The following is a 20,648-nucleotide window of genomic DNA, read 5'->3' on the forward strand; positions in this document are numbered from 1 at the left end:
CCAGCGTCTACCCACATTCCCAAGCCAGGTGCTGTAACTCAGTACTGATTTCCTCAGGGTTCTGCAGCCTTGGCCCGGTCTCCACAGCAGTGCAAAAAAAGGCCAGGAAGACAGCCCACCCTCCACATAGGCTTGTCCCCCTGCAGGGAGACGGGTCCTGGGAAGGAGGCGATCCCTCTGTCTCCAGACATCTTTCCATGAATTCTCTTTCTGCGTCCCTTTTCCCGGAGCGCGTCAACCCCCCTGGCAGAGGGATTTCTGAGAGGGGCTACCGGGAGAGAGGGGGTCAGAGGGCACAGAGGATGAGATGGGCTGTCTGCACTGCTCCCCGCCAGCCTGTACGGTGGCCGGCCACACTGCCGCTCGGTGTCCGTTTTTGTCGGTTTCCGTGTGAATATCATCACCTGTCCGCCCAAGCTTATTTCTCCCGTTTTGTTTGATGACCAGCATTTGTGTCTGTCCAGAGTCACTGCTTCACTCACCTCTTCCCTCCCCGGTCCCTTTTTCTCCCTCCCGTCCCTTCCCTCCCCTTCTTTCGGCCAAACTGTCCCCTTCGTCCAGGGAGCTGCAGGTTTGGACGGCAGGCCTGGGCCACCGGTGAGTGTCACTGCTCCGCTACCCCTCAGCCCGCCCCGCCCCCCCCGCCTGTGGCCCCTCTCGTCTGTCCCTGTCCCGCTGTCGCCTCGTTTTCCCAGTGAGTCCTGCCTTATCCCACCACCAACACCAGAAAGGTACCGTCTATGCCCAGGTCAGACATGCTTCATCAGGCCTCTTGACCAAAGATGGGTGGCCTTCCTCCGAATTCCCCAGGCCATCGTCTGGACCCAGGGTCCTCAAGTCTGGGTCTCCGGACCACTGGATGTGGGATGGAGGTCTGCTCCCGCTGCACGGTCTCTGTTTCCAACAGAAGGCTGAGTACGGCCCGGGAGCCCAGCCCCAGGGGCTGGGACCACGACTCGTGCCCACCAAGCGTATCTGTATGTGCCCGTTGTGCTGTGTTGTCTCCATGCTGTGAGCTCTGTCCATCTCCTGTCTGCCCACGAGGGCTTCCTAGTCCTGTGCAGTCCCCTCTAGTGTGTACTAGGGTGAAGCCGGGTATAATTTCTAGGATCCAATGGGACGGTCCCAGCTTGGTGCTCTGCGGGCATGGGATCCTGCTTCCTGTGCTGCCCCAACCGCCCCGCAATTCAACGAAGGCTTTATGCAGAGCAAAAGAGGAACACATGGGCCCCCTCTTTCTCCATTCTTTCTGATTCCAGAAAACAGGCATCACCTACTCAGGACTAGAAAGCACCTGGCCCTTCTTCTTGGGACAAACAACTGAAGCATCAGGAAAAATCTCTCCTCTCCTCTCCACCTTGCAGAGCACCCCATGATGGCTTTAGGGATGTGGTGTTCCCACTAAAGCCTGGCACTTTCCCAGGGTCTAGGGAACCACTGACCATCAAGGGCCCGGAGGCTGGACTTCCCTGCCCGGGGGACATAACCAGACCTATGTGTGTGCCCAGCCCCTTCCAGCCAGAGAGTCCCAGCTTGGCCATCGTGGGACAATTTTGAGGCCCGGAAGACAAGGTTCTAATGAGCTGGCTGGGATGATAGTCGAGTGACGTTGAATTTGCAGGGTTTCATTTATGGAGGGGAGGACAGGCCTGGAGGTGGACCTTACGACTGATGCGGGGGAGGACCGGGAGTAGCTGCACTCAGAGCCTCATCGTGTGGCCCGTGCCCTCACAAAGCTGAGGAGTAGACAGGCCTCACCCAGGACCACATCCTCTCCAGAGCCCCTCCCCACCATGCCTTTGCGGAGGCCACACTGGAGATTCTCCCATTCAGAGACTAGACCTCTTTTCCGGGCATCATTAGGGCTGTGCTCCCCTGCCCCCAAGCCCCTCCCTTTGCACCCTCCTCACATCTAGCGTGCCTTCCCCAGGGGACCAGTCAGGGCTATGGGGCCGATCTGTGGCTGGAATCAAAGAAGCCAAAACAGTCCCCCATTCGTGCTGGACAGAGGGGAGCAGTGCAAATTTGTAGATTCTGTCCCTTTTGGACTCCAGGTTTTATTTTTCTCCTTAAATCAACATCACAACCTTAAAGGAAAAGTTTTATAGGAAGAATAACCCCCTGCTATGCCAATCCTAACATTTATAGGGGCCAAATGCATGATGTGCATTCATCCGTTTCAACCAGGCAGCGGCCTCGAAAGCAAACACTCGTGTCATCATCCCCCTTTTACAGAAGGGGAAACGGACCCTCGGAGAGCCAAGAAGCTTCTCCAATATCTCCACATTCATAGGCTTTCGAGGCTGGACTTGAAGTTGCCCAGTGACTCTATGGTGCTGTTCTCAGCCATGACCCTGATCAGGCTGCTCTCATTTCTGACGTGTCCATCGTCTTCCCTCGTAGCTGGAGAGGGGCCATGGAGCACTTCTTACGGCTCTTTTTCTCCCCCTTATAACATAAATCAGCGTTTCCCCACTTGCTCACTGCCCACCAAGCAGCCCCATATCCTCAGGGCCTCGTCTGAGCAGGAAGCTTAAACACAGAGGCAGATCCATATAGACCTGAAGTCTAGACCTCCATCTAGTCGGGTGGAAATCAGAAACCTGGGGAAGGTGTTTAATTGCCAAGCCAGCCCGGCCCTGCCTCCAAGCCCAAGGTTCCAGCTGTCCCGACTCCCCTGGAACCCTGAGTCCGGAGCGGGTGGGACCCACCTCCCTGCCAGGCCCACACTCATCCCTCTCAGGTCCAGCCTGCCCTGTAAGGCCGGGGAGCAGGGACAGAGGCTGAAGGCCAGGGCGGCCGGCAGTGGGGCAGGTAGGGTGAGCAGTGGCAAAATGACCCCCCCACCCCGCACCTGCCTCTGTGTGTGCGCACGTCTGCATTGGTCTCCATGGCATGAGCCCTCCCCACCCCCGCATGTGAAGCTGCAACAGCAACAGGTGCCGGCCCCACCCCCACCCCCCAAGGCCTCCCACCCCTGCCAATCCCCCCCCAAGCGCTTCAGGGAGCAAACAGAAGCAGCACTTCTCCTACCATTTTCAGCCTTGGCAAGCTTGGTGGTGAAGCAAAAGGGTTTCCCTCCTCAAATCTGGCTCTGAGCAAGGGGAGGCCTCTCTGCCCGAGGCAGCCACCCCAAACAGGGAGACACCCCAATCCAATGACTGCCCTGAATGAGCCTGGCCTCGCCAACCCTGAAAATGGGCCTTTGGACCTTGCTCATCATCTCCAGCGCCGGGCTGGGCCCCCGGGGCTCCCCACTCTCGCGACATCGAGCCTCTCACTCTGCTTTCTTTCTTTTCCCCAGGGTACTCCAGGACCAATCGGAGTCCCAGGCCCAGCGGGACCAAAGGGCGAGAGGGTGAGCGCTCAGGGGCCAGAGCCTGTGTCCTGGGAGGGGTCCAGTACCCCGGCCCCGCTGCTGGTCCTTGGCCCCCACCTTTCCCCTAGACCAGCACACCCCTCACCTGTGGCTCACCTGGTGATCCTCACAGAAGCCCATCGGGGATCCAGCCAGCCTGGTTTGCTCACTTTATCTCTACGAGTGTACAGGCAGACAGCTGCCTATGCCCAGTCCCTGGCCACCCAGCGTCAGTCATGGGCTCTGTCCGGCCAGGTCCCAGGTGCTGCTGCGAGCAGACACACCTAAGCCTTGTGATGATTTAGGAGACAGCTTGGAATGGAGCGCTGGGTAGTATGAGAAAATCCTGGGCAACATCAAGAAATCAGGAGGCCGGGGCATTAGACCTGCTCCCACAGTCATGGTCTCCCATGGCATGAGTGCCTGTGCGGTGCTGCTGGGGCGCTGGGCTCGGGGGAGAAGGCCTGCAAGGCCTGCCCGTCCAGTCCAAGTCTGCTTTTCCCGGCTAGCCCCAGGTTTCCGCACATCTGGGGTGGGAGATCACCAGAGGGCTGTGGGGGGCGCTAGATGCTTGCGGGGCATCTGTGGCCCTTCTGTCCCCAGGGAGGCTCCATCCCCCTCACTCACCCGCTCACGGACCATACCGCTGAGGGTGCGGAGGGTGGAGAGCTTCTGAAGAGGGGCACAGGGGTCCCTCCCCGAGATCACAACCGCTTTGGGGACGGAGATGGCTGCTCTCAGGATGACAGAAGAAAGCAAATCTCTCTTTCACTCTTCCCCGACCTTCTGGGTCCGTGCTCAGCTCCTGCTCCTTGCTTCCCCCCTTGGCTTCTGCTTGAGGCCAGCTAGGACATTCAGGGCACCGTCCAGCCTTTCCAGAGGGCCTTGGGGGATGGGCTTTGCTGGAGGGAGGGTGAGGGGGGCCTCAAAACCCCCCACTGTGGGGGGAGTCCACACCAGTCACACCCTCTGCTGAGCCCTTGCTCCACAGAGGGCTCTTTGAAGGGGCCAGAGAGGTTTCCCAGGTTTCCTACAAAAATAGAGGCCATGGAAGGTTGTTCCCACATCAGGGAGGGCTCATGGGTTTCTTTCTCCGGTTTCAGGGCAGCAAAGGCGACCTGGGGATGACAGGACCAACAGGAGCGGCTGGGCTTCCTGTAAGTGTCATGCGACTGGGGCTTTCTGTCCCTCCTCCCTACCCCACCCCCACCCCCCCAACAGAAGCCCTGTCAGCAAACATCCAGAGCCAAGGACGAATGTGATTTCTGTGACAGAGGAAGCTGTCCCAAAGCCATGTGGTTGTGGAACTTCCTTGCTGGGCATGGCTCGGGGCAAACCTGGGGACACAGGGTGGGGGTACCAGATCCTCAGCCATGTGGCCCATCTGACGGGATGTAGCGAACACGTGTGAGCCCCTCCCACCACAAGTATCTGTGTTTGATGCAACGGGGGTCCCATAGATGAACATGCCACGGCACCCCAATGCTGTCGAGGAGAGGCCGAAGCAAAGCTGAATCATTATAATGCAAGGAGATGTCTCGTGACAGGGGAAGCCTTCCCGAGAGACTGTCTTCCCAGTTTGCAGCAGATTTCCTGCTGTGTCATTATGAAAGCGGACAGCCTGAGAGAGCCAGGACCTCTGTTTCCTATCTGCCTAAAGGTTGTACATCTGTTCACCAGCTCCACGTCTGGCTGCCCAAGCAGTTTTCTCTGGCCAGCCCCGGGCGGTCTTTGCCTTGTGCTGCTCCCCTAGCTGAAGTCATGGACAATAGCCTGTACCTTGAAAGGGGGTATGAGCAGCTTTGGGGTCACTTTTCTAGCAAGAGCCTTTCAGAAGAGTTACAGATACACTTCTGCCAGGAAAGTGCTCTGTGCCCAGAGTTCTCAGCACCTGCCACCCTTTGGAAGGAGCGGGCTAAAAGAGAAGGGTCACCAGCCAGGGCCTCCACTGCAGAGCAAAAAACATGGAACTGCGTTCTTGGCTTCACCCAGAACTCAATATATGTCTCGAGGTCCAGTCCCTTTGTCCCCCTTTTGTAAAATGGGGATAATTAAGCCTGTCTCTGATGAATTAGGTATCAGACCTTTCTGAGCCTGGAAGGAAGGCCAGGATGGCCATCCTGTCTTTTCTCATGAACGTGTCTTCATTTCTATGATTTATTGCAGGGTTTACATGGACCACCCGGGGACAAAGGAAACCGGGTGAGTCTGAGCCCTTGCACTTCGGCCCTGGTTACTAATGTCTTCATGATGTGGTGGAATGATCAATTGGGGATTCCTGACCCAACATTGGCAAATATGGTTCTTCATGGTAAATGATCCTAGATTAAAAGGCTCTGTAGTGAGTGGCTTACTCTGTAGTGCAGGGGCAGCCTGAGGCCTCATCGTGAAACGGAAGCCTGTTTCTTTTCCACGTGGCAAGGGGAGACCGAATCCCATGGTGGCCATCAGATTAGCATTGCCCTCCAGCAACAGGAGCCGTGTGCCCACTCTCTACAGCGCCCTGCTAATGGACTCCTCAATGGTATTTTTAGACCCATCATTGCCTAGTCGTAGCCTTCTGAGACTTCATTTTGCCAGGCATCCCAGGCCATTGGTGAGAGACAAATACATTTTGGTTCCAAGCAAAAAGCACACAGCTGTTGTAAGCAGCCAACCCTTAAAAAAGGATCACAGCCATTATTTATCTTGGAAAGAGTCCACGGGACCATGAAATGAATTCTGCCTCCCAAGGTCCTTTGCTGTCCCTTTGGTTTCTGCCATTGTCCCCAGCACAGAGCTGTTGAATGTCCACAGCACCCACAGCCATGTGGTAAGATGAGACACATGCCACATATCGGACACAGGCTACATATGGGCCCAGCAAGGACCATTTAACTGCCTCTGACCCAGAGATGAGCTGTGGGTCCATTCACAGAATTTCTTATTCACTGCTTCATCACAGCACTCCCCAGAGTGTGACCCACAGCGCCTAGAGGACCCAACGCATCTTTCAGTGGGTCATGTTGTCCAAGGGAGTAGGGACAGAGCAGATGGCTCCTAGATCCCAGGTCCTCCAGCTGATCTTTGCACACTGATAACCATGTTCATGGATAGGAAGTGCCAGAATCTGTATGCTTATATCTTGCACCAGATCCAGTCTTCTCCATTTAAGGTATTTATTGAACCCTTCTCTGTTATTTATTGAACTATCTTCTCCGCGATCAAAAGATACAAAGTGAAGGCCAAGCAAAGCTTTATTTCGCGCCAAGCATCGAGAATCAGACTGACTGGGCAGAGCCACCTCTTACAGAGAGGGCGACGACTCAGAGCCTCACAGACTAACTTTTATAGAGCAAAAGGCCATGTGGTTGAGCCTGGCCACACACAGGTGGCCAATGAGATTGCAACACACAGAGAAAGCTGCACAGTCATGCTAGGTCACACACAGGTGGCCAATTGAATTACAATCCACCCCATAGTAGCTATTTGAACTAGCCTATAACCTTGGTCAGAATTGGCGCACAAAAGACGGGGCCCACACTCCTTGGTAGCTAGGGAGGCAGTATGCGCGCTCCACTGATTTGGATGTCTCCACCTGGCCTGACTCATCCCTGCATTCCAGCTCTGTTATCTCCACCTGACCTGACCCACCCTTGTATTTGGGCTCTGTCATCAGGGACTGGCTGACCACATTTTACTGGTTTCCCAGACTTGCTTCTAAGTAAGTTTCTTGGGGGGAGGGGCAGGGTCAGTTTAAGTTTTATTGCATAAACAACAAAATCACTGTTTAACCGAGATGAAATCACTCTGGCTAAGTAGGCCCTTACATTCTCTAGAGTTCAGTTTCTCTCAAGAAGAATTGAAATTCTTCTTCCTGGGAGCTGGTCAAAAGTAACTCGATTTTGTCCATATATTCTATAAAAGCAAGCAGAGTGACACCTGTCAAACTGTCCATGGGAGACCAAGTCTAGAAACCACTGGAATTATCAGACCTACTTCCAGAAATGTGCTGGCTGGGAAGGCAGATTGGGAAGCCCACCTTCCTTCCTGTGCCATCAAAGAATTTAGGAGAAAAAAAAAATTGATCATTCCACCTCTTAGCTGACATACTAATCCCCTTTCTAACTTATTTCTAAAGTGTTTTGGTTCTCTTTATCCTATTTAGTTAATACTTTTTAACTATTTCTTAAGACTTTCTCAGTTGGCTTGTGGCAGTGAGACATTTGAAGGCCTCAAATCTGGCAATGACCACGGTGCCCCTGAACGTGGGGCAGGCAGGTGCCCTTGTCACAGGTGGAGGGGTAGCTGGCAGTAGGAGATGCTGATGCCAGGCTCTGGGGTTGTTGAATGAGCCAGTGAGGCCATAGGAATCAGCGGGAGAATATTTCTTCTCGACTTCTCCTTCCTAAGGCTTTACGAACCTTCCCCTGCCCCACCTGTCAATTAGAAATATGTCACTTAGTTAAAAGTCAAGTCCAGATAACACTCAACTTGTGGAACCTGCTCTCCGGTAAACTGTAAGAATAACTGACTTATTCCAAAGAGCAGGTTTGAGAATCAGGGAACAGTTTGTGTCCTCCATTTGAGAGATCTGACTCTCAGGACACCAGAATGTCTTAGAAGAGTGCCCCCTGTGTCTCAGCTCCTCGAACAGACCTCTTTATGCCACTGTCCCTTGCAGACCTCTTGAGGGGAGATGTGAGGGTTTCGTAATAAAGCCTTCAAAATGAAGGAAGTCCTAAGCAGAATCATTGCTTGCCACAGACAGGTCTTTTTCCTGAGGACTGGGAGATCAGAATAGTGACACTTTGGTCAAGGGAAAAGGCCAGAGGGGCTATGATGACATTCTAGGTAGAAGCCTGCTCGTGAAGGCCAAGCTGCAGGTGTTCCAAGCCCTAGGCCCCACAGGGTGTGAGAAGGAGGCTGCCTAAGGCCCCTCTCAAACTCCACTCCACCTGCCGCCAGGGCCCGTTGGAGAGGCCCAGGTGGGTGCACCATAACCCGTTGCTCCATCTTCCAGTGAAAGGGGACATGGTCTTAAAACAATGCTTCTCTGTGACCCACCATGCAACGGTCTTGGAGCCTCTTCCCCATTCCTGAGAGGAAGAAGTTCCTGGTCCTTGTAGTAGCACACAAGTCCCAGAGCCCAGAATAGGCCATTTTCTAAGGAAACACACATGACCATGGAAAGACTGTCCTGGTCTTGTCACAAGGGACGCCATTCCCGGCCTCTAACAGCCCCAGGAATTTGGCCCAGGAGCCACATTTAGGATGAAAGAGTTCATCCCAAGATAAAGGGTGCCCCAGGGGCACCTGGGTGGCTCAGTCGGTTAGGCGTTGACTCTTGATCTCCACTCGGGTCTCTTGTGTCTGGGTGGTGAGTTCAAGTCCGACATGGAACCCACTTAATCAAAAAGGGAAGGGGGAGAAAAAAAGATAAAGGGTGGCATGGATTTGGCATTGGCATCAGGAAAATTGGGTGGAGCAGCGGTAGCGCTCCTGCAAGCCGGCCAACTGGAAGGTCTGCGTGCGTGCGTGCTGGCAGGGAGGGGGCGGTGGCTCTGCCTGACGCCCCGCCCAGGGGGGTGTGTGCACGCATGTGAGTGTGAACGGCCTGCGCTGCCTGGTCCCCCTTGCCTCCTTACCTCTCCGTCCTCCCTTATCTCTTTTGGCCTAGGCCGGACTCTTCCTTCCTTCTCTCCTTCAACACTTCTCTGCGCAGACGCACTCGCCCCATCACCAGACCCCACCCCCTCGTCTTTCCCTGCCATTCTCCCAGCCTCCACTCAGTTCCTCTGAAATCAAGTTATGTATCTGTATTTATAAAGAAACCTCCGCTGCTTACTTTTATTTGCCCTTTCCCCTCCTAGAATCCCCTCGTTGCCTGGGCCTCTTCTGCCTCACTCTCTGGGGTGGGATGTACCTAAGGCTAGTACTCTAGCACCTTCGAAGGATGCCCAGGAAAGCCATTTCCTGGGCCCTTAGGACCTGGCTCCCTGTAGTGCAAGCTACACAGCCTGGAAGTCAGGACCACCACTGCCGACCCTGTGTTGCAGGCAAATCATCAGGGACCTGGAACCCCACTCCCAGCAGCTCCTGGGGAGCTTTGCCCACCCTCCAGACATAGGCAACTGCATTCACTTTGACACGGGCCTGACCCAAGGAGAAAGAGGAGCCCCTTTGGTGAGAAAGCTTACACTGGGGCTTCCCTTCCGAAGAGCTAACAGACTTACTGGCCCCCTGCTCAAGGATCATTCACGCTCTGTCCTGTTCTCCCTGGTGGGCGTGGTTCAGAGCCAAAACTACAGCAGGTAACAGGCTTACACAGTGTCCTCCCGATCACATCCGTTTCCAAGGAAGCATCTGCACTTTAGAAAACTCACTCGGAACAATCCACTGGCAATTACAGGGAACCTCTGGAATCACGAAATCTGAGGCGTTTCCAAGGACTCCGATACGTAAGAAACGTTCTTGTCCTTGCCCCGCCCCCCAGGAACCTGCCGCCTTCCGCTACTGGGATGTGGTAGCTGGCAGCAGGCTCGGCTCCAGGACGGGCTCGCAAGAACTCACCACCGTCACCACTGTAACCGTTGTGAAGCAGCTATCATTGCTGAGCACGGACTCTAGGCCACTATTAAATGGCACAATTAAATGTGCACAAAGACATCACTACAAAGTTCTGAGGCAGGTGTTACGATCCGCATGGTGCAAGTGAAGAAAAATGAGGGTCGCAGAGGTTGAGTGATTCCCAAAGGCACACTGCTGGTCACAGGCAGGACTTGCTCTGGCTCCAAGCCTTTCTTCTGATGCTGTGCTGCCTGCCTTCAAGGCCTTGTCCACCTCTAGGAGCACAGTGGAAGGCCCCCACCATGAGACAGTCAGCCTTCTCTAGCGGCGGAGAACCATCCCCAGGAAGACTCCCCACAGACACCCTTGGCCTCTTTATAAGGAGACCCAACATGGGAAAATCCAAACTCAAGTCCATGAGGAAGCATTCCCCATAGCCTTTCTTGAAATGGAGAGTGATCCTAACACATACAAAAGGGGGTTCGATTTAGAAAGATGATGCTTACTGAAGTTTTTCGGAAACAAAGGAGTTCCTTGAACCAAATTGTCTATATACAACCTAGCTGCCTCTGATTCAGACCAGAGACCAGAGACCCACGTACAGTGGGAGGACCTAGCTGAGAGCCAGGGGCCGCCCAGGAGCCCTGGACACATATGTACACATGTGTGCTGTACACTCACACACAAGCACACACTTTGCACATGCACACACTGTAAACACACATCCAAGCACATATATACACACATATGTGCAGACATTCACACACACACATGCACACACGCATACACACACACCCCAAGGCTCTAAATAAAATCATCTCGCCTCCTAATACAAATGTCAAAGGTATGAAAACCAACAGGGACCAAAGTTGGCAGGTCAAAGTCTTTAAAAAATGTGCCCTCCAAGAGAAAATTGGCCCTGAGTAGCCTCCTGTTGCCTTTCCTTCCACCTCCAGCCCTGAGCCCTACTGCTCCCGGCCCCCAGGTCTTGACTTCCTCCCCTGCCCCCCTGCCCACCAGTGTTAGCCACCGGTCCCAGTTTCTAGAAGGGTTGGGGGTGGCTGCTGACCTCAAATCCTATTGGAAAGAATATCTTCATTAAGTGATGCTATTTTTCCCCTCTTTAATTTTTTTTTCCTTTTCTGTTTTTAACCTTAACACATGAAGGATCCTAAAGTTTTGATGTTATTTTTTTTCTCTCGGACTAAACCATTATTTACAGGGGGAGAGGGGGAAGAAAGGCTCTAGAGGGCCTAAAGGGGATAAGGGAGACCAAGGAGCGCCTGGATTAGATGCCCCCTGCCCGTTGGTATGTCTTCATTTATCACTTGCATTGTTCTGGGTTTTTCCTTGAGGTTTGCAAGCCGGAAACCAAGAAGGCAAATAAGCTAGAATGAGAAGGGGATGTCTGCACTGATGTTACCACATCTGTCCGTGCACTTGGCCGGGGGAATTCTGACTGCGGGTGCTGGTGCCCTCAAACTCCGGCTGCAAGCCATTCTGGCAAAATCCCTTTCCTTTGAAGATGCTGGACAATCGATGTGTGGAAAGAACTCCCCCCAACCCCACCTTTCCCCGCCTTAGGCAGGGGATTTGGAGCAGGCCTCGGCTGTTTGCTCCAGGAGAGCTCTGGAACCCACTGTAGCATTTGTAAGCTACACATTTGCCTTCTTTGTTTCATGGCCACTTCTGTGGCCAGCAGTCCATGCTGTTGGAATCCTCTGTCAGGATGCAGGACACCGGGATCCGTGTCTCCCCGGGGTCATCCAGGCCCCCAGATGGGGTAGAACCAGGCCAGAAATTGGGCTTTTAAAATAGAGCCTCCCTGTGCCCACATAGACCCCCCCGCCGCCCGGGAAACCCCCAAACAAGCTTATAAGGAATAATTTGTGGCATTAGCTGGGCTTCCCAAGTGCCCTCACAAATCCGCGTGAAGGCTCTGAAAATTATGATACGCTAAATTTGAAGTTCATCTGTGTTCGTTCCAAGTGAGTCTTGAAACAGAGAGGGGGCTGGCTGTACGCGAGCCAAAGCTCGGCTCTCGCGGGAGCCAGAGAGAGCACCACCACAGCTGAACCTGGCAAGTGGGGGTCCGCTGGGACTGGGCCCCTGCTTGCAGCCGCCTCAGGGGTCCTGCATCCTGGCTGGGGTGGGACTTGGGCCTCTCCGCTCCACAGTCGGAGCTGGCCAGCCTTGACCTAAATAATCATCGTGGTTGGTTTTGTGAACAGGGACACCGAGGTTTTAAAGGAGAAAAAGGGGAGCCGGGGTTACCAGGGCTGGACGGACTGGATGCCCCATGCCCATTGGTATGGCGTCACCCTCCCCGCCTGCATGGCCGGTTCCGGCTTCCCCACGTGTGTGGTTCTCGCCCGCATGCCTCTCTGGCTGCGCCCCCCCTTTTCCCCACATCACCAGCCCTTACTCCTTGTAGACCCTGAGGGTCACCCTGCCATAGCCGGTCCTCAGGGGTTCCCACATGCCCCTTGTGCATCCCAAGTTTGCCGAGATGTTTTCTTGGCCTCCTCCTGCAGCTGCTTCAAAAGCACCCTCCCCTTCATGCGAGCCGTCCCGCCCGCCCCCCTAAGCCAGCTTTGGCTGCAACTTAGCCTCCTTTCACAGCTGCTTCTAGCCATCCTGCCCCCAGAAAGAAAGCTAGGGAAGTAGCGTCTCTGGATGGATTCTTAGCAACCGTGACTTCTCTTCCTTCACACACTGCAGTTGCTTCGGCAATAGCTCCCGCTGAGCACCCGGCAAAACTGAGATGCTGAGCCGGTCCCACAGGCCTTCCTGCTCCATCTCGCGAGGCGGCAGGGGACCGCTGGGCATGCTCCTAAACACGGGAGACTGAGAGGTTCTAGAACGGACGTAGAGGAGGCCGTGGGGTCGCTGCCCCGGGGATACCACCAGAACTAGGGAATGGTCCAAGAGCAGGATTATAGATGCTAAAGGCCTCATCCCTTTTGCTGAAACCCTGGAAAACGCGAAGAGATCCTCCCTTAGACTCCTCTCCTTCCATCTTTAGAAGGTTCCCCTCCAGCAAGGGTGGAAGAGAATGGAAAGGTTGGGAATGTCGTTGAGGAACAGAAGAGAGGAAATGAATGGGGAGGCACTTGGGAACCCTTTCCAAGAGTGTCCCAGCGGAGTGGTCACCGTGCAGTTGCGCTGCCCCGGGTCCCGGCCTCTTCGGGCAGGGACACTCTCCCCCCCACTGCCATCCTTTCACTGCCCTGCAAGGAGAGCACGCGATGCTGCCTCATTGCAAGGCCATGGGCTTAAATGGTTCCTGCCCTCCTAAATGTCCCCAGGAGGCCTGGAGTTCTGGGAGCTCTTTTCATACAAGTAACAGTCAGATGAGGACTCCCGGTCCCACATCCCGCCCCAGCATCCCACGATAGAGACTTTTTAGGACCGGTATATGCAACAAAAGAAGAGCGCAGAGTAGATTGCTTGCTGTTTCCCTGCCGCTGAAACCCTCGCTCGCTGCCCCCACGTCCCCACTGCCCTGCCTGATGAACCCGAGCAACCATGGGACTCCCGGGTCCCTCCCGAGCACCTGCATCAACCCCCAGTCAGATCTCCCCCTGCCTCGTGCCTCCCACGGTCTGACACCTCGAGTTCTGCCAGCTGCAGCCCCAGCCACCGGCTCCTCTCTCCCATGCTCCCACTTCCCACCTCGCTCTCCTGCGCACCCCCCCCCCCCCCCCCCCGCCACCGTCATGTGCCAATGGGAATGCCGCTGTGGCCCGCGGAGGCTCCTCTCCCTTCCAGAGTTCTTGTGAAAGGATGCACCGTGATGGGCTGGGGAAAGGGGCAGAAGGTCTTCATGAGGCCTCGGAATGTACCACCTCCCCCTGCAGGCTCTCCACGATCCTGGGGGACAATGAAGGTCATCTTTATTTGATCCTTAATGCAAACCATGTTTCTCACCATTGCTCCCATGCTGTGTTTTTGTGGACGTAGGGTCAGGGGGAGCTAGTTTAGTACAAGATAAGTAGACTTGTTCGGCCCTCCATGTCGGGCCAGCTGCCTGTTGAACGCCAGGTGAGCGGTTTAGGCACCTGTCATGGTGCTGAAATTGGTCTGGGGCGCAGAGGGCTCCTCTTCAGCTGCCTCTCAACTGACCACTGGCTCTGGTGGCTGAAACCTTGTGTCCATCCCTGCTGTGCCCTGGAGTGTGAATTCTAGAAACTGGGCTGCAATTCTAGTAGACACAGACTGAGAACCAGATCTTTGCCCCACTTCGGCCCCAGCCTCCCCACTTTGTCTCACGGAAGTTCCGGGCTCCCCAAAGGGTGTGCCAGTGAGCCCGGGACATCAGGGCCCCAAGAAGACTCAGGTGTTCCAATAGGGGCTGCCAGCAAAGAAGACAAACGGCACACAGTGTGATTCCCATCCTCCACTCCAAACCCCCCCCACCACCCCAAATTCCCAGCAATGGCTAGGGCCGTGCCAGGGGCCAGCGTCACTTCGCTGAAGGCACCTCAGAGCCACATGGCAATACCTGTGAGTGAGGTGGCTTGCCCCTTTGTGTCCCGTCCTCTGCCTTATTGATGATCACACTGGGCCGCCTAGACTTCCTCTTTCTACAGGTAGGGAAAAGAGGAACTAAGAGAGTAGGAGAGCTGGGGGCCCCCTAGTGGCCATTTCACACAGCCATGCCTTACCAGGTTTTACAGAGGAAGATGCAGGCCACCAAGCGCTGAGCAACTTATCCAAAAGGGCCTAGCACTCAGTCCAGCCAGAGCAGAAACCCGAGGGGCCTAGGGCTGTTCTTAACACGTTAGGGCTGACCTCACAGCCTAGGGCAGCCCCTCTTGGCGATGCACTAAAACTCATGGGGCACTAGTCAATGGGAAGTTTGCCTCCTTTGCTTCCCAGCCCCTTCTGAGGCTCTGCCCTGTGGCAGAGAAGAGAAATAGACCAGAGGTGGGCTGTATCCTGATACGCTGCCGCAGGGTGTGTGGCCCTTGTCCCCCCCCATCCCGCCTGCTTGGGGGGCTGTCTCAGAGTCTGAGCCATCTGCCTTCCTTCCTCACTGCAGGGCGAAGATGGGTTGCCAGTCCAGGGCTGTTGGAACAAGGTAAGGCTGCCCGGAGGTTTGCGGTGCCCCGGGGGCACAGGCATACTTGTGACCTCCTTCTCAGGGGCGTTTAAACACGCGCGGTTTCCATCCAGGGCCTCTCTGCAAATGGCGTGGGTCAAGAAAGGAACGCTCCTCAAGGCAGGGTGCCCACGAAGCGTCCCACACACTGCATGCACTTAGAGAACTTTTTCAAAATGCTTTATAAGGCGTCCGCAGACCCCAGCGTCTGGAATTTCCATGTAGCCACACAGCTGACCTCTTTATGCTTTGTGTGCATAATTTCCACAGCACCTTTCCTCCAAGGACTGCTAGACCACGTTTTTATTATTTATTTTTAAGATTTATTTATTTATTTATTTGACGGACAGAGATCACAAGCAGGCAGAGAGGGGGAGAGGAGGAAGCAGGCTCCCTGCTGAGCAGAGAGCCCGATGCGGGGCTCGATCCCAGGACCCTGGGATCATGACCTGAGCCGAAGGCAGAGGCTTTAACCCACTGAGCCACCCAGGCGCCCCAAGGCCACATTTTTAAAATTAGTTATCAGTAGCTGTTCTCCCAGTAGCTGTTCACACGAGGTCATTTAAGCCATCAAGCCACATGATGACATTTATCCAGATGTAGGAAATCTGCCAGAAGGAAGGAAAATATAGGGAAAATGCCAGAAGTCTGAGGCATCTTATAGATTATTTAAAAGGAAAAAAGGAAAACCTGCGTATTTTGTACAGAAAACACCGACCTCCTTCCCTTTACTTAGACTATACACTCACATGGCTTCCCTACTTCCTCATGGAGACTGGCAGGTTCACCACTCTGCCCTTCCCCTTGAACTGAAGCGGCCAGAGCCTCACGCTAGCACACAGCAGTCCTGCAGCCCAGCCCCTCCCGGGGTCCCAGAATTCCTACCAGCTGTGAGTTTTCCTTCAATCACCCCACTCGGTCAGGGCCCCTGGGGCACGGGGCTCCTCCACCTGACAAAGGCCATCGGCTTGCTAATCCAGTTTGCTGGCAGGTCCGGCAAAGGTACAGCTGCCGAGCCGCTCACCTTCCGTCCGCAGCCCCCCCGCAGCTTGCTCCCACTGACATGTCTCACGGCCCTCACCCCTGGTCTCCAGGTGTTGGGTTGTCCTCAGAAAAGGGCCGAAGACCCCAGCATATCCAAGAGCTGGTGCTTAGCTCATTGAGCCCTGTCTCAGTGACAGCAGACGCACACTTAGAGTCAGACAGGGCTCCTCGTGCTAAATGGCCAGCATCTCATTAGTTCACAGGACTGAGTTAAAAGTAGTGAACCCACCAAGACCCCAGGCCCAGGGCGGAGTCTCTGCACACCCAGGCACCCAAGGCGTCCCTGACCACAAAGAGGGAGAGCTCGGTCAGGGAAGAGGCCACCCCGAGAATCTGCCCCTCATCCCCTCGCTGAGTTCCCCTAGTCCTGGTTAAAACTCCACAGACGCAGGAAAGAGGCAAGAGGAAGGATGTTTGCAAGATTTCCTTCTTCGCGGTTTCGGCTGATGGTTAGGAGATGGGAGTGGTTGAGCTCAGCAGGGGAGGAACAGCTATACTATGGAGGGCTAGAGCTACGGTGTCTTGGGGAAGCAGCCCCAGAGCCTCCTGTCTTTTGGTTCACGCTGGGAAGATGCGGTAATTCATTTGCAGCCGGGCCCCGCCAGGCTACATGGAGAACAGGTGCCCTCTAGTGTCCGCAGAGGGGCTGACAGGAGGACGAAAGTGATTTTTTGCCTTTAGGGTGCAGACAGCAACAGGGCTTTCCACCCAGGGGGCCATGGCAAACTTATCCAGAGCTGCCCGGCACCCCGGCCCTCCAAAGAGCCACCACTTTCCCACAAGGGAAGGAGACACCCACAAACCCACCGACACTAACGCTACTTTGTGTGTTTTTGTTTTGCAGTGATGCCTCTAACCTGGGATGGCCTGTGTGTGTGTTTGTACATAGAATATTTATTTTTATACAGTTTTCACTTTTTGAAAATGCCAGAAGTATGATGCATCTTACAGATTATTAAAAAAAAAGAGAGAAAAGAAAAACCTGCATATTTTGTACAGAAAATGCCAGCCTCCTTCCGTTTGTTTACAAGATGTTTTGTATAAGTCTACGACTCTAATACACTTTTTGTTTATGAGTATGGGCATACGTTTGCATGATATTTGTGCACACTTATTAAGTCCTGAAGCTTAATAAATTATTGTGTTCTGGTGCCAAAGGGGGCCAACCCAGCACCGAGGTGCTCGCTAGTTTACGTGTGAATTCACAGGGACGTGGGGGTCAGTGGTGTTTGCCAACCAGGTGTGTCTAAGAATTTTTTAAACTCTTACGGATTTTCACCATTAAAAAAAAATGAAACATGGCAATTTATGATCCCGATCAATCATTAAATTAAATACATTCTTTCTTGCAAAAGCAGCAAGTCCCCGAGGTCCTCAGAAACATATAACGTGTAGAAATGTGAGGTCCAACGTGAGAGGGGAGGAGGGGTCGCTTAAGCAAGGTCCTTTGTATGTAACATATCCCGAGTTCCTTGGGGTGCCCTTTGAGCGTTTCAAGTTCAAGTTCAGGTCCGCCGCAAGGCCCTGGGTCCCCAAGGTTCCAAAGGCTATTTGTTATGGCTTTCAGTATTGGGGGGAATTTTGTTTGTCTTCCTTTTGAGCGGCAGTGAGTAGTGACAGCCACTGCTGCTGCTGGTAGTGGTTCATGGGGAGCAGATCGACAAGGTCCCCTCGCCCCTAGCCGCTGAGAGCTGTGCCTCATTGCCATTCGACTCCAACCAAGAACATTCAAACGACACTCACAAATCAGGGCCACACTGGCCATCTGAAGTTGGGTTTATTTTTTTAAAAATCAGGTTTTATGGAGTTCGGTTCACACTGCAGAGATTAGTAAAGGTCTCAGGAACCTTGCCTGAAAGACTACATAGGACCCTGCTGTGGTGTGGCCCACAGCTTTACCATTCGAGGTTTGAAAACATAAACCGGTGTTGCTTTGGGCCTCAAAATAACAACCTGCTTGGGTAGTGTGACCATACCCCATCATTTTATTTCATTTTCATTTTTCTTAATAGATCCTTTCTTCATAGGCAAGACAGGGGCACACGTAGACTCAGATTCTGTCCACACACAGTCATGGCCGTGAACTCTGCATGAGGGGGCTTTGCAGTTAGGAGACCCTTACCACATGGTAGTAATGGGAACTACGGTCTGCCTAGACCCACGGGGACCAACCATTCCCACTCCAGGTGTCCATTCCATGTTTTGGGAATCAGACAGCTTCCTCCTCAGAGTCTCAACTTCCTCGTCTGGAAAGCAAAATGGTGGCACTGGAGCTGGCCTCTGTGGTCATTGAACGGAGCTCATCTCTCCCCTCCCCACAGGGCGGAAGCAGCAGGGCCCCGGGCCCAAGCCGCCAGCTGACACCGTTGCTATTCCTACGGGGGGAGTGTTCCAAGACGGGCCCTTTCCAAATCCCCCGGAGTACAGGGACACAGCTCACCCCCAAGCCGGGGCCCATGTCTCAGGCAAAGGGCCATGAGCCTGGCCCCACAGTATTTTCAGGAGCTAAGAAAATATTTTCATTTTTATTTCTTTTAAATTCGGGGGGAAAAATGAATCTACAATAAATGAATCCAGCTGGGGTTACATTTGTCTTTCTACCAGAGAATGGCACAGAAATACGTGTGAGGAAAAGTTTAAAAAAGTTTAAAAGTCAGTGTCCAGAGAAATAAGTACAGAGGAGGTGACAGGAGGCCCAGATGGGCCAGCGAAGGTCCCTCACACATTTCCCTGAAAGCCGCCTGTGGTCAGAGGCAAAAAGGAACAATCCACTTGGTTCCGGGGACTGCGCTGCCCTTCCTAGTGGCAAGAAGTTCACGGAGGCGGACTCCATGTGCAGGCTCGTTTCTCCCTGGCCTTTGGAGCCTCGTGTCCCCTCAGCCAGATCCCTCCTCCCTGCAAGGCCTGACTTCGGGGCTCCCCTGGGCCCCTCCACTGGGGCATCAACTCAACTTGTCTCTGGGTCAGGGGTGGTGCGGGGAGATGAGAAGCGGGGAGCAGCACGGTCGAGACGTCTGCAGGGCAGCTGGGCATCCGCACTCCTACTAGCACGAGGAGTACCGGGCTCCTGAAGGACAGGGATGCGAGCACTTCGGGAGCGCAGATCAGAGGAGGACAGCACCCGGGCTGGTACCAGAGAGCGCTCACGGAGCTTGGAGACACTCATGCCGTTCCTGGGACGCGCAGCCCCTTCTGAGAACCACTTGTCCGGAAATGAAGGCAGTGCCTAGGCCCCTCCACACGGGGCAACTTACAGCCCTGCTGGCGAGCATCCTCTCTGAGTTATGGAGGGCCTGGTCTTGAGTCCTGTCACCTTCAGTGGCTCACTCCCGTGCCTGGCCCTGCATGCTGGCTCCAGCACCCTCCTATGGCCCAGTTCTGCCTACCTGCAGGCCTGGCTTCACGAGAGACTAAGCCAGGACCCCTGCGGGTGACCGTGGACCTGGAGGTCCCTGCCCAAACCACCACTCTCACCGAGGTCAGTGACCTGTGCCTCTGTGGCCACGTGGGCCAAAGGAAGCCCCTCCTCGCCAAGGAAGAAATGGCTCCTTCCACCCGGGACTGCCCGGCCCCACCTCTGCCTCACGCGGTGCTTCTGCCCTGCTGGCCTGAGAGCTGGCCTCCCTGAGGGGAGGGTGGCAGTGGGGAAGGGGGGAATCTTCACATCATCTGGCAGAATGAAACGCCACAGACCTGGGGGGCGTTCGGGGTAGCCCGGGACAGGGAAGGGTGCTGGCCCACAGGTCTGGAGGCTCAGCTTCCAGTCCCTCCTTCATGGTCAGCCCTGTGGCACGGGACAACTTATTCTAGCTCTCAGTTTCCCCAAATGTCAAATGAGGAAGCTGACTTGAGTGACCTCTGACAATCTTAAACCCACTGATCCCACGGACCAGTGGTCATCTGGGAGGACTGGGATGCTGGGGTGTCCCCTGCCCCCCTAGCTCGTGCTGTCCGGCTGGGCTACTGTGATGCATGGAGCTAGCATGACCACATTGCATGCTGCATGCGTGTTGCCTGTGACCCTGACAACCGGGACTCTGGCACAGTCGGTGATTGGGGAGGTTGGCTCCCCTCGGGCAGGGATGGCAGCAGAACTTCTTTCTCTCAGCTGGCATCTATGCTGCTAAATTCATCAGAGATGGAGTGGTACAGGTGTACTCACCTGGAGCACAGGGGGACAGTCCCTAACACCCTACAAATGTTCAAGGACACTGTGCTGCCTTGACAAGTTTCTCCCTAGCCTCCCCCCATATCCGGCTCTCTGCACCCCTGCCTGTGCACCGCCCCCCCCCCCACACTGGCTCAGCCTGGCTGCCTCCCACCCCCAGACCCCGTGCCTGGACTCACTTTCAGACACCCCGAGAGTCAAACACCCATGGCAGCGGGCCTCTGGAAAGAAGGGAAGGATGGGCCACTGGTGGGTGCCCCGGGAGAGAGCGGGGAAGGAAGGACCAGGGAGGGACCAGCTGCTCCTTTCTTCAAGGAGCGAATTTTCCAGGTGGCATTCCCTTGAGGCAGCAGGCTCCTCCCTGTGGACGAGGGGAGATGGCGCAGAGCAAGGAGCTGGGTTCTGTGTGCTAACGCACAGTTCCA

At 54.7% G+C, this 20,648-nt stretch overlaps 1 protein-coding gene across 8 annotated transcripts in view; it reads left to right on the forward strand.

The window, feature by feature from the left end:
- The window catches only part of COL13A1 (collagen type XIII alpha 1 chain), a 78,906-nt gene extending 61,871 nt beyond the window's left edge, over positions 1–17,035 (forward strand). For 3 of the 8 annotated variants that reach the window (XM_059397615.1, XM_059397619.1, XM_059397617.1), the window contains 5 exons: positions 562–597; positions 3,305–3,358; positions 4,462–4,515; positions 5,525–5,560; positions 9,018–9,499. In XM_059397615.1, the coding sequence (XP_059253598.1) occupies positions 562–597; positions 3,305–3,358; positions 4,462–4,515; positions 5,525–5,560; positions 9,018–9,281 (444 nt within the window). In that variant the 3' untranslated portion in view covers positions 9,282–9,499. Of the gene's footprint in view, positions 1–561; positions 598–3,304; positions 3,359–4,461; positions 4,516–5,524; positions 5,561–9,017; positions 9,500–11,129; positions 11,217–12,138; positions 12,217–14,951; positions 14,991–16,899 lie in introns of those variants that run through there. The other 5 variants (XM_059397620.1, XM_059397621.1, XM_059397622.1 and 2 more) reach the window with 5 other exon arrangements.
- The last annotated feature ends 3,613 nt before the right edge of the window (positions 17,036–20,648 follow it).

This window comes from Mustela nigripes, chromosome 4 (assembly GCF_022355385.1).
Source record: "Mustela nigripes isolate SB6536 chromosome 4, MUSNIG.SB6536, whole genome shotgun sequence".
Taxonomy (NCBI): domain Eukaryota; kingdom Metazoa; phylum Chordata; class Mammalia; order Carnivora; family Mustelidae; genus Mustela; species Mustela nigripes.